The sequence below is a fragment of the Alligator mississippiensis genome, chromosome 3 (assembly GCF_030867095.1).
Source record: "Alligator mississippiensis isolate rAllMis1 chromosome 3, rAllMis1, whole genome shotgun sequence".
Lineage (NCBI taxonomy): Eukaryota > Metazoa > Chordata > Crocodylia > Alligatoridae > Alligator > Alligator mississippiensis.
The window spans coordinates 62,942,458-62,957,004 of NC_081826.1; the positions used below are offsets into that span (position 1 = coordinate 62,942,458).

The 14,547-nt window shown below is 42.1% G+C and overlaps 1 protein-coding gene across 3 annotated transcripts in view; it reads right to left on the minus strand.

Moving 5' to 3' along the window:
* Positions 1–14,547, minus strand: part of PREX2 (phosphatidylinositol-3,4,5-trisphosphate dependent Rac exchange factor 2) — a 326,102-nt gene that overhangs the window by 121,886 nt on the left and 189,669 nt on the right. For all 3 annotated transcript variants that reach the window (XM_019498648.2, XM_006260933.4, XM_059724003.1), the window contains exons 23-25: positions 8,676–8,837; positions 1,828–2,050; positions 1,175–1,382 (exon numbers count right to left, since the gene is read on the minus strand). In XM_019498648.2, the coding sequence (XP_019354193.2) occupies positions 1,175–1,382; positions 1,828–2,050; positions 8,676–8,837 (593 nt within the window). The remainder of the gene's footprint in view (positions 1–1,174; positions 1,383–1,827; positions 2,051–8,675; positions 8,838–14,547) is intronic.

The window sequence follows — 14,547 nt, forward strand, 5'->3', positions numbered from 1 at the left end:
TTCCTGAGGTTTTACATCACAAACTGTAGGGAGTAGGAGGAAAATCAATTCCAGCCTGTTAACTGTATATTCTAGAAATAAAAACTGAGTCTCTGAATTTAACATATTGATCATTTTATCATGTTAAAGAACAGTGCCAATTTTAGGACTTTGTAGTACTGGGGGTTTTTTGGTTCAATCAGCACTCAATGAAACGATTATATTTCCAATGAGTTAATCTGTAGAATGACTAATTAGCAAAATTACTTTAAATGAAAACATACAAATGGGAGATTGTTTGCCTCTTACATTAATTTTGAACACTCCAGGCTACATTTAACCACTTCAAACCTATCACAGTATATTGGATATATGTTTAAAAAAAATCCATAGACAAGCAGTTGAGATCCATTACATTTCCAACACAAGGATGGATAATTTTTCTTTCTGACCACTGATATAGAGCCAGTGCTTGGAAAAGTCTACCAGTCCTGATGTCAGTTAGACAGGACAGGAGTATTTACCATCTTGGGAGATAATGATTTCTTTTTTTTTTTCCAGTCTAAATGAATTTAATTTTTTGTAATGAAAAATAGTTTCTACTGTTGAACTGTTCACAGAGTTTCAGTTTTAAAGCCCCTCAACTGTAGCACTGGCTGAGAAACATGAATTCATATTTCAGTAAAAATCTAGAGGTTTCAAAATTTGTTTTTTATCCCCATCAGAACACAAATGAGACTTAGAAAACTTTTTATAAATTTCCAGAGGGAGAGAATAAACAGCACGCATCGTCCTACAATTACCAATAATCCGGTGGTTAGGATAGTGAAATACGATGTGGAAGATCAGGTTTATGCTCCTGGTCTGAATCAAGCAGAGCAGTGAGATAACGCTGGAGCTCCATATCACAGGTGAGTATTGTAACCAGTATGGTACAAGTCTCTCACAAAATTCTTTTCTGGACTTGAAAAGCACTCCCATAGATACAAATGCTTCCACAAAAAGTGTCAGTTTTGATTAACTGACTTTTTCTCATGAAAAAATAGGCTTTGTCTAAAAAATCCTGACTAGCTTTATTCACTAGTTACACAAAAATTAGAGTTTATTTTTTTTACTTCTAGTCTTTGCAGTACTCAGTTTTGAATTATCAATATAGAAAAGATAGGCACATATACAGATGGTAAGATTTACTTACTCGTCTATCTGACAGACACATGTTTCCACCTCTCTCAATGCAGTCTGCAATTTGCACAGCAATTTCTGATAGACATCTTGTGTTTCTAAGTCCTCTTCTTTTAATAGGTATCTCAGACCATGGCCATCTTGTTGACCTAGGGAGTGTCCTGATGGGGCTGCCATGGTGGTAATAGTATGCTGAATGTAAACCATGGGATTCAGTTTACCTGCATATGAACCAGATAGGGTCAAGTTAACATCTTTCCTTGAATGCCAGTTTTGATCCTTGTAAAATTACTACATAAATCAAAACTAATACAAATGGAAATATATCCTGAATTTTTTGTCATATTATTATCTTATAAATTCAAACTTGAGAAGCTAAAGCAGTGGGAAAACTGGTTAATCGCTTCTTGACTACAAAAAAGTTCATGGCAGCTCTCCGCCATACAAAATGACATGTTATGCAACAGCTATAAAGAACTAGCAGAAAATTGCATGTTGATATTTTCATAAACTTCTAGATAAACTTAAAAATGCAGTAAGCTCTTGTAAAAGTCTTGTTAGGTTTAACATGAGAGGCAGTGTCCAAAACTGGTTAAAGCTTAAATCTTTCTGTCAGATTAATTGCAAAAATATGTCTTTAAAATTTACTTAAGAAAGCTAGCCTACCTTGTTCAGTAGTTTTATTTTCTTTCTCATGTGAAGTATGCTTTCTGCTGTCTAGCTGAACCCCAAAGGCACTACCAAGAGAAGTTGAGGTTTTAGGATAGGAAACTTCCATCACATTGATATGGCAGTTGGTTGGGCAGAAATCACTGCTGTGAAGTGGTGAGATCTTTGATTTGGCTTGTTTAAACGTAGGCCAAGCTCTGTTTTTTAATACTCTTGAGAACTGGAAGAGAAAAAGAAAAGGAAATTACAATTAATAGTCTTTGCCAGCATTCAACTAGAAAAAAACTTTAGGTATTCAGTTGGAAACCAAAATGAATTAATATTTTTAGGCCTTCTACATAGCCTCTCTTTTGGAAGATGTTGCCACAAAGATACAGGAAAAACAAACTACTTTCTGTATTTTAAACACTACAATAAGAATACATTTATCTGAAAAATACATCTTTAGAAAATGGGTTTGAAACAGTGCAGGAACATTTACTGACCAATACAGAACAGCTATGTTAACTCTATAACATTGCTCTGAATCTAGGAAGTCTCATTTTATGATGATTCCCAAAAGCTTTATTTATTCCCCACAGTGGGAAATGTTACTTCACAGAACTAAATCATGAGCAATGCTGATAATGAAACTCTTTTTGAAAAGTTTAGATTAGGTAGCACAGTGATATTAAACCAAGTGATTTAGGATTTAGATAAAAACCTGTGTTCTTTCCAATCACAGTCTAAATTTAAGGGAAATTTCACTAGGACTATCCAAAATCACATGCCAGTACCTATTATTTTAATCAAATGTCCTCTTTAGTCAATGCATATTTAATATTTCTGTTGTTAAGTTTATGCTTTTGCATCAGAATATTTATTTTAAATTATCTTTCAAAGCAGTGGGCAGGAGGGGGGGAGTAGCGGGGAGGGGGGGCAAGAGGTGGGGGGAAGGAGGCAAGCGGGGCCAGACTGAAGCAGCAGGGGGAAAGGGGGTTGGAGTGGGGCTGGACCAAAGGGCGTAGGGGAAGAGGGGGTGGAGTGGAGTTGGACCCAAAGTGGTGGGGGAATAGGGGGAAGCAGGGTCAGACCTGAAGTACAGGGAGTGGGGTGGGGATAGAGCAGGCCACACAAGAAGCGGTGGAGATGGGGGGGCTCTGTTCCTGCTGGTCCCCCACCTCCCCATCATTCTTGACGGGCTATTTGCTAGTACTTAAACATTTGCATCTAGTACAAGATCCTGGAGACTACATGGGCCATGTACAGACATTCAAGAAACCAAGACAGGAATCAATTTAAGTGACATAGTTTTTTCTAGGTGACCTACTTTAGGTTGGTAGTGAACAATATACACATTTCCCCTTGTGGGAAAGTCAGAGGACTGCACAGGTAGACTGTACTGGCCAAGGCCCATATGTAGGGGGCACTCCTGCAAGGCTTCCAGCATGCCCTGAGGGCTCCCCAAGCTGCTGGAGACTGCCAAGCACAGCTGAGTGTCCAAGCCATCCCCAACTGACTGCTGGTGTGGGCAACCAAACCTCCAGCCCCCTGCCACCTCACTGTGAACCCTCCTCCAAGCCCTACCAAGAGACTTTGAGAAGAACCTCAGGGTGAGTGTTCTCCCTTGTTAATTACACATGCCTCCATGTCCCAGCCTGCCCATACCTTTCCATTGCACCACACCACCCCCGTCCAAGCATGCAGACCCAGGAACTATGATATGTCCTGCTTGTCACCCTGCATGATTCTTGCCAGAGGCTGTGGAACATTACATGCATCCATCTGGACATGATGCATCAACTGGTTACCATGGGGTATGGCTTCCTGCCCTCAAACCAGCAGCTGGCTGTCCTGTGTGGGGCCAGATACTAGACCCTGCACCCACCAAATGTCCTGGATTGGGCCAATGACTTCCAGCGCTTTAGTCTAAAATTCAGCGCGCTTCTGTGCTGAGCCCAGCACATGCCCAGAAGAGGCAGCACCTTAGTTGTACCCAGCTCTGCAGCATTTGTATAAATCAAATGCTTCAGTGGGGCTCTTTTGGCCACTTTTATCTAATGGCTGAGTGAACCAACTTTAGCTAAATGTGTCAAAAAACCCTGCTGAAGCACCCAATCTGTACAGACACTCCAAAGCAAAGTTGACATCTTCCAGTAAAGCGTGGGGGACAGGAAATGTCCAGGAAGCTAGGGTTATGGGTAGCCAGGATGTGCTCCTAGAATCTAATGAAGTTCAATAAGGAAAAAAAAGTCATGCACTTAGAATAGAACAATCCCATGCACCACTACAGGCTGGGGACCAACTGGCTAAGCAGCAAGTCTGCAGAAAAGGACCTGGGGGTTACAGTGGCCAATAAGCTGAATATAAGCCAACCATGTGCCCTTGTAGAAAGACATCTAATGGCATACTGGGCTACATTAATAGGAGCATTTCCAGCAGATTGAGGGAAATGATTCTTTCCCTGTATTTGGCATGGGAAAGGCCATGTCTGGAGTATTAGGTCCAGTTCTGAGCCCCCCACTAGAGAAAGGATGTAGAAAAAATGGGTAGGGTCCAGTAGCGGATAATGAAAATGGTTAGGGGGCTGGGGCACATGACTTCTGAAGAGAAGCTGAGGGAGCTGGGCTGCTTTAGTCTGAAGAAGAGAAGACTGGATAGGGATTTAACACCAACCTTCAATTACCTGAGCGGTAGTTCCAAAGAGGATGGAGCTAAAATGTTCTCAGTGGTGGCAGATGACAGAACAAGGAGCAATGGTCTCAAGGGGACCAACAAGGGAAGTTTATGTTTGATATGAGAAAGAACTTTCTCACTAGGAGGGTAGTAACAGGTTACCCAGAGAGGCTGTGGACTCTCTGTCCTTGGAGGTTTTTAAGACCCTGCTATACAAAGCCTTGGCTGGGAAGATCTAGTTGTGGATGGTCTTGCTTGGAGTAGGGTGTTGGACTAGACGACCTCTTGAGATCCTTTCCAACCCAAATTTTTTATGATTCTATATTCTAGAGTCCCCAAGGACCAGGAAGTCATCTATGCCTGAACCAGCACTCAATGGTTTGGAGGTAGTGCCAGAGCATCTTAGCATCTTTGTTATCCTCGGTGGCCTAGTGCTTGTCAGCCATTCAGAGTGCCTGGCTCTCGCCTCTGAGATGTGGTATGTGGGTGCCTGAGCATGGGGGTCCCTGGCTGTGTGCACATGTGCAAGGATTGGGGTCCAAGGGGCTGTGCCTGAGTACAGGGGCATGAGGGTCCCAAGCTGGATGTATAGGTGCCAGGGTCAGGGTCTGTGGGGGTATGCCCAAGCTCAGAGATTCTCCTGGGTTCAGTATTGGATTCTGCATGAATGTTGTGGGGTGCTTCATGACAGGGTCTTGGGGGTGTGGGGCCATGGCCCAGGGACTGGGGTGCCCAGGTCCTGGGGCTCATGCAGGGGACAGAGATGCCTCCCATCCCCCTGCAGCTGACAGATGGCTGGAGGCAGGAGGTGTGGCTGGAGAGAGAGGCTGTGCCTCCTTGGCACTGGAACAGCCTGAGGGGCAGGGCCTACTGGGAGCTCAGCTGGAGCAGCAGAGCACAGGCCTCGTGCTAGCATGCCTCGCTTCAAAGGAGGGCTAAGGAGGGCCAAAAAGTAGACTGGGATGCCAGAAAAAAGTGATCCAAATTGAAATCAATATGGGAACAGTACAGATGTTTGATACATCACCCTAATATAAATCAATCTGAATTGAGTATACTTCACACCAGGTCTATCTTAGATTGTTTGTGCCATTTTTACACAGTCATTATGTGCCAAACTTCTGTACAGTTATGGGTTTAGATCGATCTATGTTCACGTAGGCCAAGAAGTCCAATTATAGAATTGTTTTAAGGCTGAAGAAGCTATGAAGAATCAAAAAGGGAACTAAGGATATTTAATGATAAAATGTTCCTCCAAGTAGTACATATTTCACACTTGAATCTCCTACACATCTTGCTCCACACTCCACAATACATTTTGGGAGACTTCTGTTACTATGGTTACATTTACCTTATCAAAACAAAGGCACATCTACTCCTAGAATGTAAACATATTACTAACAGCCATTAAGGAACAGAAATTTTCTGAAGTTATATGCTTGTACCACATTCATTGATTCTGGTCAGAGTAACTTTGAGATTTTTTAAATCAAGGACTTACAACTGCACCACCAGCTTCTAGGCAATGTAGTCATTTTCCTAATGTGGCTGTGCCACTTTCCCTCCAACTTAACCTAATAAACTTTTCTTCTTGTCTCCAACTCTTGTTAATAAAGATTGCACTTCACACTCAATCTTTGGCAAGAGGAAAGGTATGTAAGATACCTAGTGAGTACCTATACTCCAAAGCATATTTCTGATTGAGTAACTAAAATTAGCCATCCACCCATCCTGAAAAGTCTTAGGTTTAGGTTAGACAAAGATCTAAAGATTTGCAGGGGATCAGTTATAACAAGTGATATGGGCTTTACCCCAGAGGGTCACAACCCATAAAATCAGGTACAAACAAGGTCAGGTAAGCAAGGGTCTCAACTAGAATCAGGGGGGTGTGGAGCAGGCATGTCAGGAGGCTGAAGTCTATAAGGGACACAGGAAATAGATGGTCACCCTGGGTAGAAGCATGAGCTAGGGAAAGTCAGGAATCCGGAGTCAGGATACCCTGACTAGTTACTGTACAAAAGCAGGACGAAGGCAATTGCCAGTTTAAGCCATAAGCCAAAACCTTGCAAGGCAGTCTGAAACAAAGGGGTCAAGGAGTTAGTAAGGCAATCTGGAAACAGAGGGACCTGGGCTTGATGCTGGAACAAGGACTGTCTATACACATGCTGGTTTTGCATTCTAATTAAAACGCATGGGAGCAGACATGTTTATTTGACTCTGCTCCATGTTCTAATTAGAACACTCCAGTATTGCCTCACCATCATGTGTATTAAGCCCCTGCACATTTTAAAATGGCTGTGCGGGTTTTAAAATAGCTAAACCCTATCAAATGAGGTGTAGATAAAGCATCCTATGGTTATTTTTAAATGTGCAGGGGCTTCATACATATGACAGTGAGACATTTTAATTAGAGTGGCTGTCCAGGAACTGCTCTAATTAAAATGTTCTACCCCTGAGCATGTGTATAGTCAGCCAAGGAGTCTGCAGGCAGGAATCCAATGTAGGAACAAAAATCTTGCTGAGTAGCCTGCTAAGCACTGAAAGCAAACAGACATGCCCAGTCAGGCAACTGGGAGCAGTTGGGGATAGACAGGCCACTTGCAGCTAGACCAACTCAGTAGCTAGGACTAGGAGCAATTTAGCCTGCCTGATGCCCCCATTCCTGACAGTCTTTTTAGCAAAGGTCAACTGATTTTCATAAACCCTTCTGAAGTCTCCGGTGACCTAATTTTCAGGTTTCTGGTTTTGTTGTTTCTTATGAGTCCAATAGCAAAAAAAAAAAAAGGTTTTAGGAAGAGGTTCCTGGCTCTTTGCTCCATATAAGACAAAGAATTCTCCATGAAAGCCTTTCTTCATTAATCCCAAGGAAGCCAACTCCTTAGGGTCTGACCCCTCTCTCCCAAAACTTCTACAGAAATATTCAGGGTCTATTAGAAGTTATATTAAACCTCTCAGCAATATTTTGAATTTCTGCAGTCAAAATCCCAGAAAACCAGTTTGCAAAATTTACATCCCAGAGCCAGATGACAGAATAAGAGCAGCTAAAAAAAACAGATGTCAAACTAGCCCTGACAATTCACAGTAATTCAGATAGGGGAGAAAAGAACCCAGAGGTCATGAAGAGACACTGCAGGTTCACCTGAGGAAATTGGTAAAGGCTTATTAATTAAAGAAGAACAGAGTGAAACTACAGACCAAACTTAAAAACTGTTCACTGATTTCTTGTGAATTTAGATTTGGGGTCTACGAAAGTCAGCAGCTTTGTTAATTTCCTTATATAATAACATTCAGCTATTTTACTAAACCAACAAATTTCAAAAAAGCTTCTAAACATTTATAGTATAGTCCGTTAATACTAATAGTGGGAAGGCTACAGTTTATCAATGATAAATGAAATTCTAACATTTCTAATTTAAAATGAAGATGCATTATGAAAAAAGTTTGACACATATTGCCTTAGTTTGGTTAACTGTCTAATTCTCTAGATTGCTTACAGTACTCAGAGTGCTAAGCCTTTCACAAGAAACACAGTGAAATTTCCTAGTTACCAATCAGATTACATTATCAAGACTGAACATGGCAAATGAAGATATATATACTACACAATGAATGAAAAGAATAATGGAGGGCACAGGTTAAAATTATTGTATGCTAGTTTAGAATTTCACATCTTTGGATGGTTCAAATTTTGACCCTATATTTTATAATAGATCAAATTCAATTACATCTTATCTTTTCTTAAGGAAACAAAGAAAGAAATAGAACATTTTCAAGGGTTTTTGGTTGCAGCCATGTTGGTCTAAGGACATAGGCAGGCAAGGTTCTTTGAGTAGATGTGATATCTTTCTTAGACCAACTGAGTAGATGGAAAAAAGCTCTTAGCAAGCTTTCGGGCGCAATCACCCTTCTTTAGGCTTCTTTAGGCATAGGAAGTCTCTGCTGTTCTGAGACTCCAAGGAATGAGAGAAGCTAAAAAGTGTGACAGGATGTCAGTGAGAATGTAAATAGGTAGAAATTAGGTAAATAAAAGATAGAGCAGGGAAGAGAGGGGGGAAAAACCAGGGGGGGAGCCACAGGTGAGTGAGGGAGACTTTACAATAGTAGTAATTCAAGGTAGGAGAAAGAGGCTCTCTGTGAAAAAGGAAATAGCTGGAAATTGGGAAAACAAAGGGACATTTTCTGATCTGTACCTTTTTATAACTAGAGATTCTTCGGTATATATGTTCAATTTTCTCACTGCAGATAACGCTGAATTTACTCTGGAGGTCAGTGGGGATAACTTCATTTAAAGAATTCAGGCTGTTACAATTCTGAACAAAATGTTCATCGCTTTTTGCCAGTGCCTCAAGAATCTGTAATAATGAAAACAATAGCATACATTATGAAAATGAGTGAAATAACCATTATTTTTCATTCCTGATGATTTTCAGTTATTTATATTGTAATTAAGTGTGATTTAACGTTATAGGAACATTATATAACAAAAATGAGGCTATTTGAGAAAAAGAAGTTGGTTGGAATTAATTCCTCACATTAGCAATAGCAACTCCAACTAAACAAGGTATATTTACTTGTTTCATGAGTACATCTGGCTGTGGATTTGTTCTGCCTGTCACTATTAACATAACCATTGGGCGCGTCCCCATGAGCACACCGCAGGACAAATAGCAGTGGCAGGTATTTGTGCTACTGCTATTTGTCCCCAGGCAAGCACCTGCACACACACTTCAGCGTGTGGCAAAGGGACCCGGGTGGAGTAGAGAAGGCTGAAGTCAGCACCTGTGCTGGCCCCAGCAGCCTTACCTGGTATCCTGGGTGCTTCCTGGAGCAGCAACAGTGCTGAAGCAGCTGTTCAAAGCTGGCTGGCAGGCCAGTCAGGCTCTGGTTTCTGGAGGCACACACTGCCTCCACGTGCACCACACTGCTTTTTTTAGCAGCAGTTTTTTGACTGCTGGCGTCAATAAAACCCACCATGCTGTAAATTAGCAGCATGGCATGTGGGTGCACATGTGCCACATGTGGTTTGCAGCGCCTCATATGTGAGCACGTACGAGGATGTGTCCATTATGTCTTTCTTTAAAGATGTTTTCTACTAGCAAGGGTATACTTCAATAAAACACATAAGTTGTGAAATGCTGACTACTCAGTTATATCACTTCGAATAAAACTTCAGTCTATCAGTAAATGTAATACTGACACATTGAAAAGTATGTAACTACAGTAAGCTCTGTCTTATTTACTACTTTTGTTCTAAATCAGTGGTTATCAAACTTTTTAGATGCATGGCACACCTTGGAAAATGGCAGCTCTTAGTTTTCACTATTTTTGACAAAAGAAAGATAATAGAGCAATTATTCTCTTGAAAGGAATTCAGAAAGACCAAAACAGGATAAGAACATTTTAACACTGTAGAATCTTGTTTGAAATGTCCTGGTTTATCTTGTGCATTATGTTTGCACCCCCAGCAGTGCTGATATTGGCTCTACAGACATTCAGTTTCTCCTGGAAGAGTTGCAGCTCTCCCAAGTGAAACCACAAGTGTACAAATAAGCATAAATGACTCCTCCAGGAAAAAATGTAATGCAGGAACCACCAGGGTTAAATCACACCTAGGAGAGTTCCTCTTGGAAAAGCAAATGTCTGTACACTTTCTCTTCTGAGAGTAGGCACAGCACAGTCCTCCAGCATCCCAGGGTGCTTTGCTTCCACTTCCAGGGGTACAGTATGTCACCTGATAGACTCTTCTACTTCAACTAAGCAAGCAGAACATGACCCTTTCACAATCCCATAGTGTGCTGCAAGGAGAGACAGGCTGACCCTGAGCAGGGTCAGCTGATAAGGGCCGACCTGTATACTACTATCATCCATCTCTGGGTAGGCTGAGGGAGTCTGCAGAGGAAGCTGGAATGTGCAGGGTCAGCACTTCTTGCTTTCTGCTCTTCCTAAACTTAATAAATCAAATCTCTGTTCAGGCATCTTGGGGTAAGTTTTTCTACCAGGAAAACAAACCTGCGAGAATTCTCCCAGATCACTTAAGTGTGTGTATACAGCCATTATGTTCTACCCTCTGGCACCCTTGAGAGGATCTCAAACACCCTGGTTGAGATATCGCTCATCTACATACAAGTATTGAAATTAAACTTAATTGGTACATATATCTGCTGACTGATCTCACTTAGATTGCAACAAATTAAGGATATTATTACAATACTCATCCTGAGGGCCAGCACAAAGTAAAGGAGATATATGACACATCTTTAATCCTTTAAGCAACATACCAGCCCACAGCTTCCTGACAGGTTAAAACCTCAACTCTAGCTTTAATTTTCCTTGACTTCAAACCAATTCTAAATCTAATCCATATCTCAATATCACTTCCAGTCACATTTCATGTGACAAGTGTGCAGTCTCCTTACTAGGTTCAGACTACTTTGGCATGTATATTTCAGCAGATCAGAAAAGTATCACAGAAAGCATACACATTGGGAAATCATGATATGCAAAATGTATCAATCTGTTAGACCACGGGTGCTCAACCTCTGGCCCATGAGCCAAATGCAGCCTGTGAAGCCATCAGATCTGGGCTGCAGGGCTCCCCATGGGTCAGGAAATTTGGCGCCAGCAGAGTGATGGCCATTAATACAGACACCCTCCCCCCTGTCAAATTCCCAAACACTAAGCTCTGTGTACCCAGTTGGAGCCAAGCCACATCCCTTCCACGTGCAGGTCCAGGATGAGGCTGAACCATGCCCCACTTTCCCCATGGAACCAAACCACACCCCCTTCTCCATATGGGGCCCAGATGGGGACAAGCCATGCCCCCTTTTCCCTCCAGGGCTGCATTGCGACCAGGTCATGTTTGAGTCATGTCCCTTCCTACCCCCTTCCCCCTCCTCTATTGGGCCAGGTAAAGCCCCCTTCCTCCCCTTCAGGGATCAGGATGGGCTACTCCCCACCTCCCTGTACATGGTTGGATGGTGGCCATCACACAGGCTCCAAGTGCTAGATCAGAACCACCATCCAGCCCACAGTTGGACCAGGCACTGCCCATCTGGACCTCTGGAGAAAAAGGTTGAGCACCACTGTGTTAAACCAAGCAGAGACTGTAGACGGGCTACACCATGATATAAATATCACCTATAAAGTCTACAGAAACAAAACTTGCCATAAAGCATCTCATAAAAGGATGGCAGGGGTAGGGGTGTAGAGGTCTTTTAGTTGTTAAAACAAGAGCATATTGAAAGTCAGAGGGCATTAGGAATAATTGGAGAGGTTTACTAGTGTTTGGGACCAACTGTGATCATGTTACTGAAAACATATATCAACACCAACAGTTTCAAATGGCACCTAAGTCCATACTTTGGTATTTAAATACAAGCAGCCCAATTATCAGAGGCATTCAATTTTTTTCCAAATAAGACCACTTATTTAAGTGCCTATTTTCATAGATGTTAGGATCAGAAGGGACCTCAATAGATCATCGAGTCTGACCCCCTGCATAGGCAGGAAAGAGTGCTGGGTTTAGATGAACCCAGCTAGATGCCTATCTAACGTCCCCTTGAACACCCCCAGGGTAGGGGAGAGCACCACCTCCCTTGGGAGCCCATTCCAGACTTTGGCCACTCGAACTGTGAAGAAGTTCTTCCTAATGTCTAGTCTAAATCTGCTTTCTGCTAGCTTGTAACCCCCAGGGGTGCCTTGGTGAGTAAAACCTCACCAATTCCCTTCTGTGCCCCCATGATGAACTTATAGGCAGCCACAAGGTCGCCTCTCAACCTTCTCTTGCGCAGGCTGAAGAGGTCCAGGTGCCCCAGTCTCTCCTCATAGGGCTTGGCCTGCAAGCCCTTAACCATACGAGTGGCCCTTCTCTGAAAAGGCCCTTCTCTATTTTAGGCATCCATATTTAAAAATTCTAAATACTAGGGAGCAGAAACACAGACGTCTGAACTACACTAGTGCATTCTAAATGTTAAGTTATTTACTAGAGCAGAACTTTTAATTTGTCCAATGGACTGTAATATCAAAAAGGATTTTTGTTTAGCTGATATCAACCTAATAGGTGTCAACTGAAAAATTAAGTCCCCCAGATATTATAACACTTCATTGTGTAAAAGGAAGCTGAAATATTATTTTAATTCATTGTAATAATCATATTCATTTGCACAGGATGCTGGACAAATAGAAAATACAATAGATATAAAGAAATTAAATCAATAGGGGGTTATATTTAGAATAGGAAGCCTCTGCTATTATCCACCAATAGTATATCAACCATCACATCTGTAATAACCTCTTTCCATGCCTGATCTAGAATTGGTTAAAATCGAAGTGTAAAGAAGTCCCACCCTCTGCAGAAATAAAACCCTATGAGTATTTTGTTTTGTATCAGGTATTTAGCCAGTGAGTCAGAATGAATCCAGTAAATCTCCTAATTCTTTCATTATAATCCTTAGTCAGCACATCAATTAAAGGTTTCCAGTTGCTTTGGCCACAATTAAGGGTTTCAATTCCTTAGATTTAATTAATAATGCAAAACTCTCCAAAACATCTACAGCTATACTGAAATGTGTTAAAAACAGTACTAACTCTTCTGCAGGACATCTTTTGATCCTATATTTCATTAAAATTTAATAATAAAAAAACTTTGCACTTCTCTAGCATCTTTCACTTGAGAATGATATCCTGTTTTAGATTTAACTAAAAAGCCTCAATATTCTGCGGTGTTAGAAAGCAAGGTAAAGACTTATTGCATTTCTGTATGAAAGTAACAGGTGTGGAGTTTTTTTAATTCCTGTGCCTTTGGCATGGTGTGATGGGATGTACCATATAAAGGCAGGTGTGGTGCCTCCTAGGGTCCACTATAATCCCATCTCCTCTCCTCTCTGGCTCATCAGGGTACCTCCCTATGCTTTCCTTCCACGCCTTTGATGTTATTTTAAACTCAGTTCACCAAAGAGATTCCTTCATCCCTCAGCTCCATGTCTCTGGACCCTTAGCTCCTCAGGATCAATTCAGTCCACTGGGCCCTCAGTCCTCAGGCTGAACCCCCAGTCTCTAATAGCCTTTTGTTAAATGCAGTGCTCTCTAGGGCTGTGCGAAACAGCACCGTTCTGTTTCACCATGAGTTTCGAGGTTTGGACGGAAAAGCGTTTTGTATCAAATTTCATTTTGATTCAAAACAGCTGTTCCATTTTGCTTCATTAGAACAGTAAGGCTGTTTCGGCTCTGTTTTGATGTTTTACTTCCCATCCCTGGCACTAGATCGGGCCCGGGACAGGGAATCAGCCTAGCTGAGCTGACTTTCCATCCCCCAGGCTAGATTGGGCCCGGGGCGGGAAATCAGCCCAGCTGGAATGACTCCCCATCCCCCGCACTAGATCGGGCCATTCGACTCGAAATGAGTCAAAACAGTGTCAAAACGAAACAGCCAGCGAAATTTCGCACTGCACTAGTGCCCTCCCCAGGTGCTCTCAGTGGCCTCCTTCTGCAGCACCCATGCCTCATGGTTTAAACCGGGTTTTTCAACCCTCCAGGATTGCTCTGCAGTCTCCCAGTATTAGATATAAATCTCCAGGAGATTGCTGAGAGTCACCCAGGAGAAATGATAGGGCATTCATTACAATAAATATTAAACATTGAATCTGATTTATGCAGTAGTCCAGTGGGTTTTTAAAATGTAATAGTAATGTACATTTGCCTTCCTGATGTAAAGGTTATGCACCATAATCCATATCTGATTTACCCAAGCAGGCAGGCATGTTTGGATTGTACGTCATGGGCACATCATGTGATTAAACCTACCAGAATACATTCAAAGACAGTTGGCAAACCTAGCTTAAAGAGCAACATAAAGCAAAACCTAACCACAATCAAGTACAGCTGCAATGCTTTTCTCTAAGCTGTCCCAAGGCTTCTACTCAGTTCTGCTGCCTTCTTCCATCTTGGGCCCTCCTGGGTCTACTCCTAGTTCCCCCAGTCTCACATATGGAGGCCACATCTGGAACACTGTGTTCAGTTTTGGGCAGGGCTGGCCTGTCCATGCCTGTGAAACATGCGGCCACA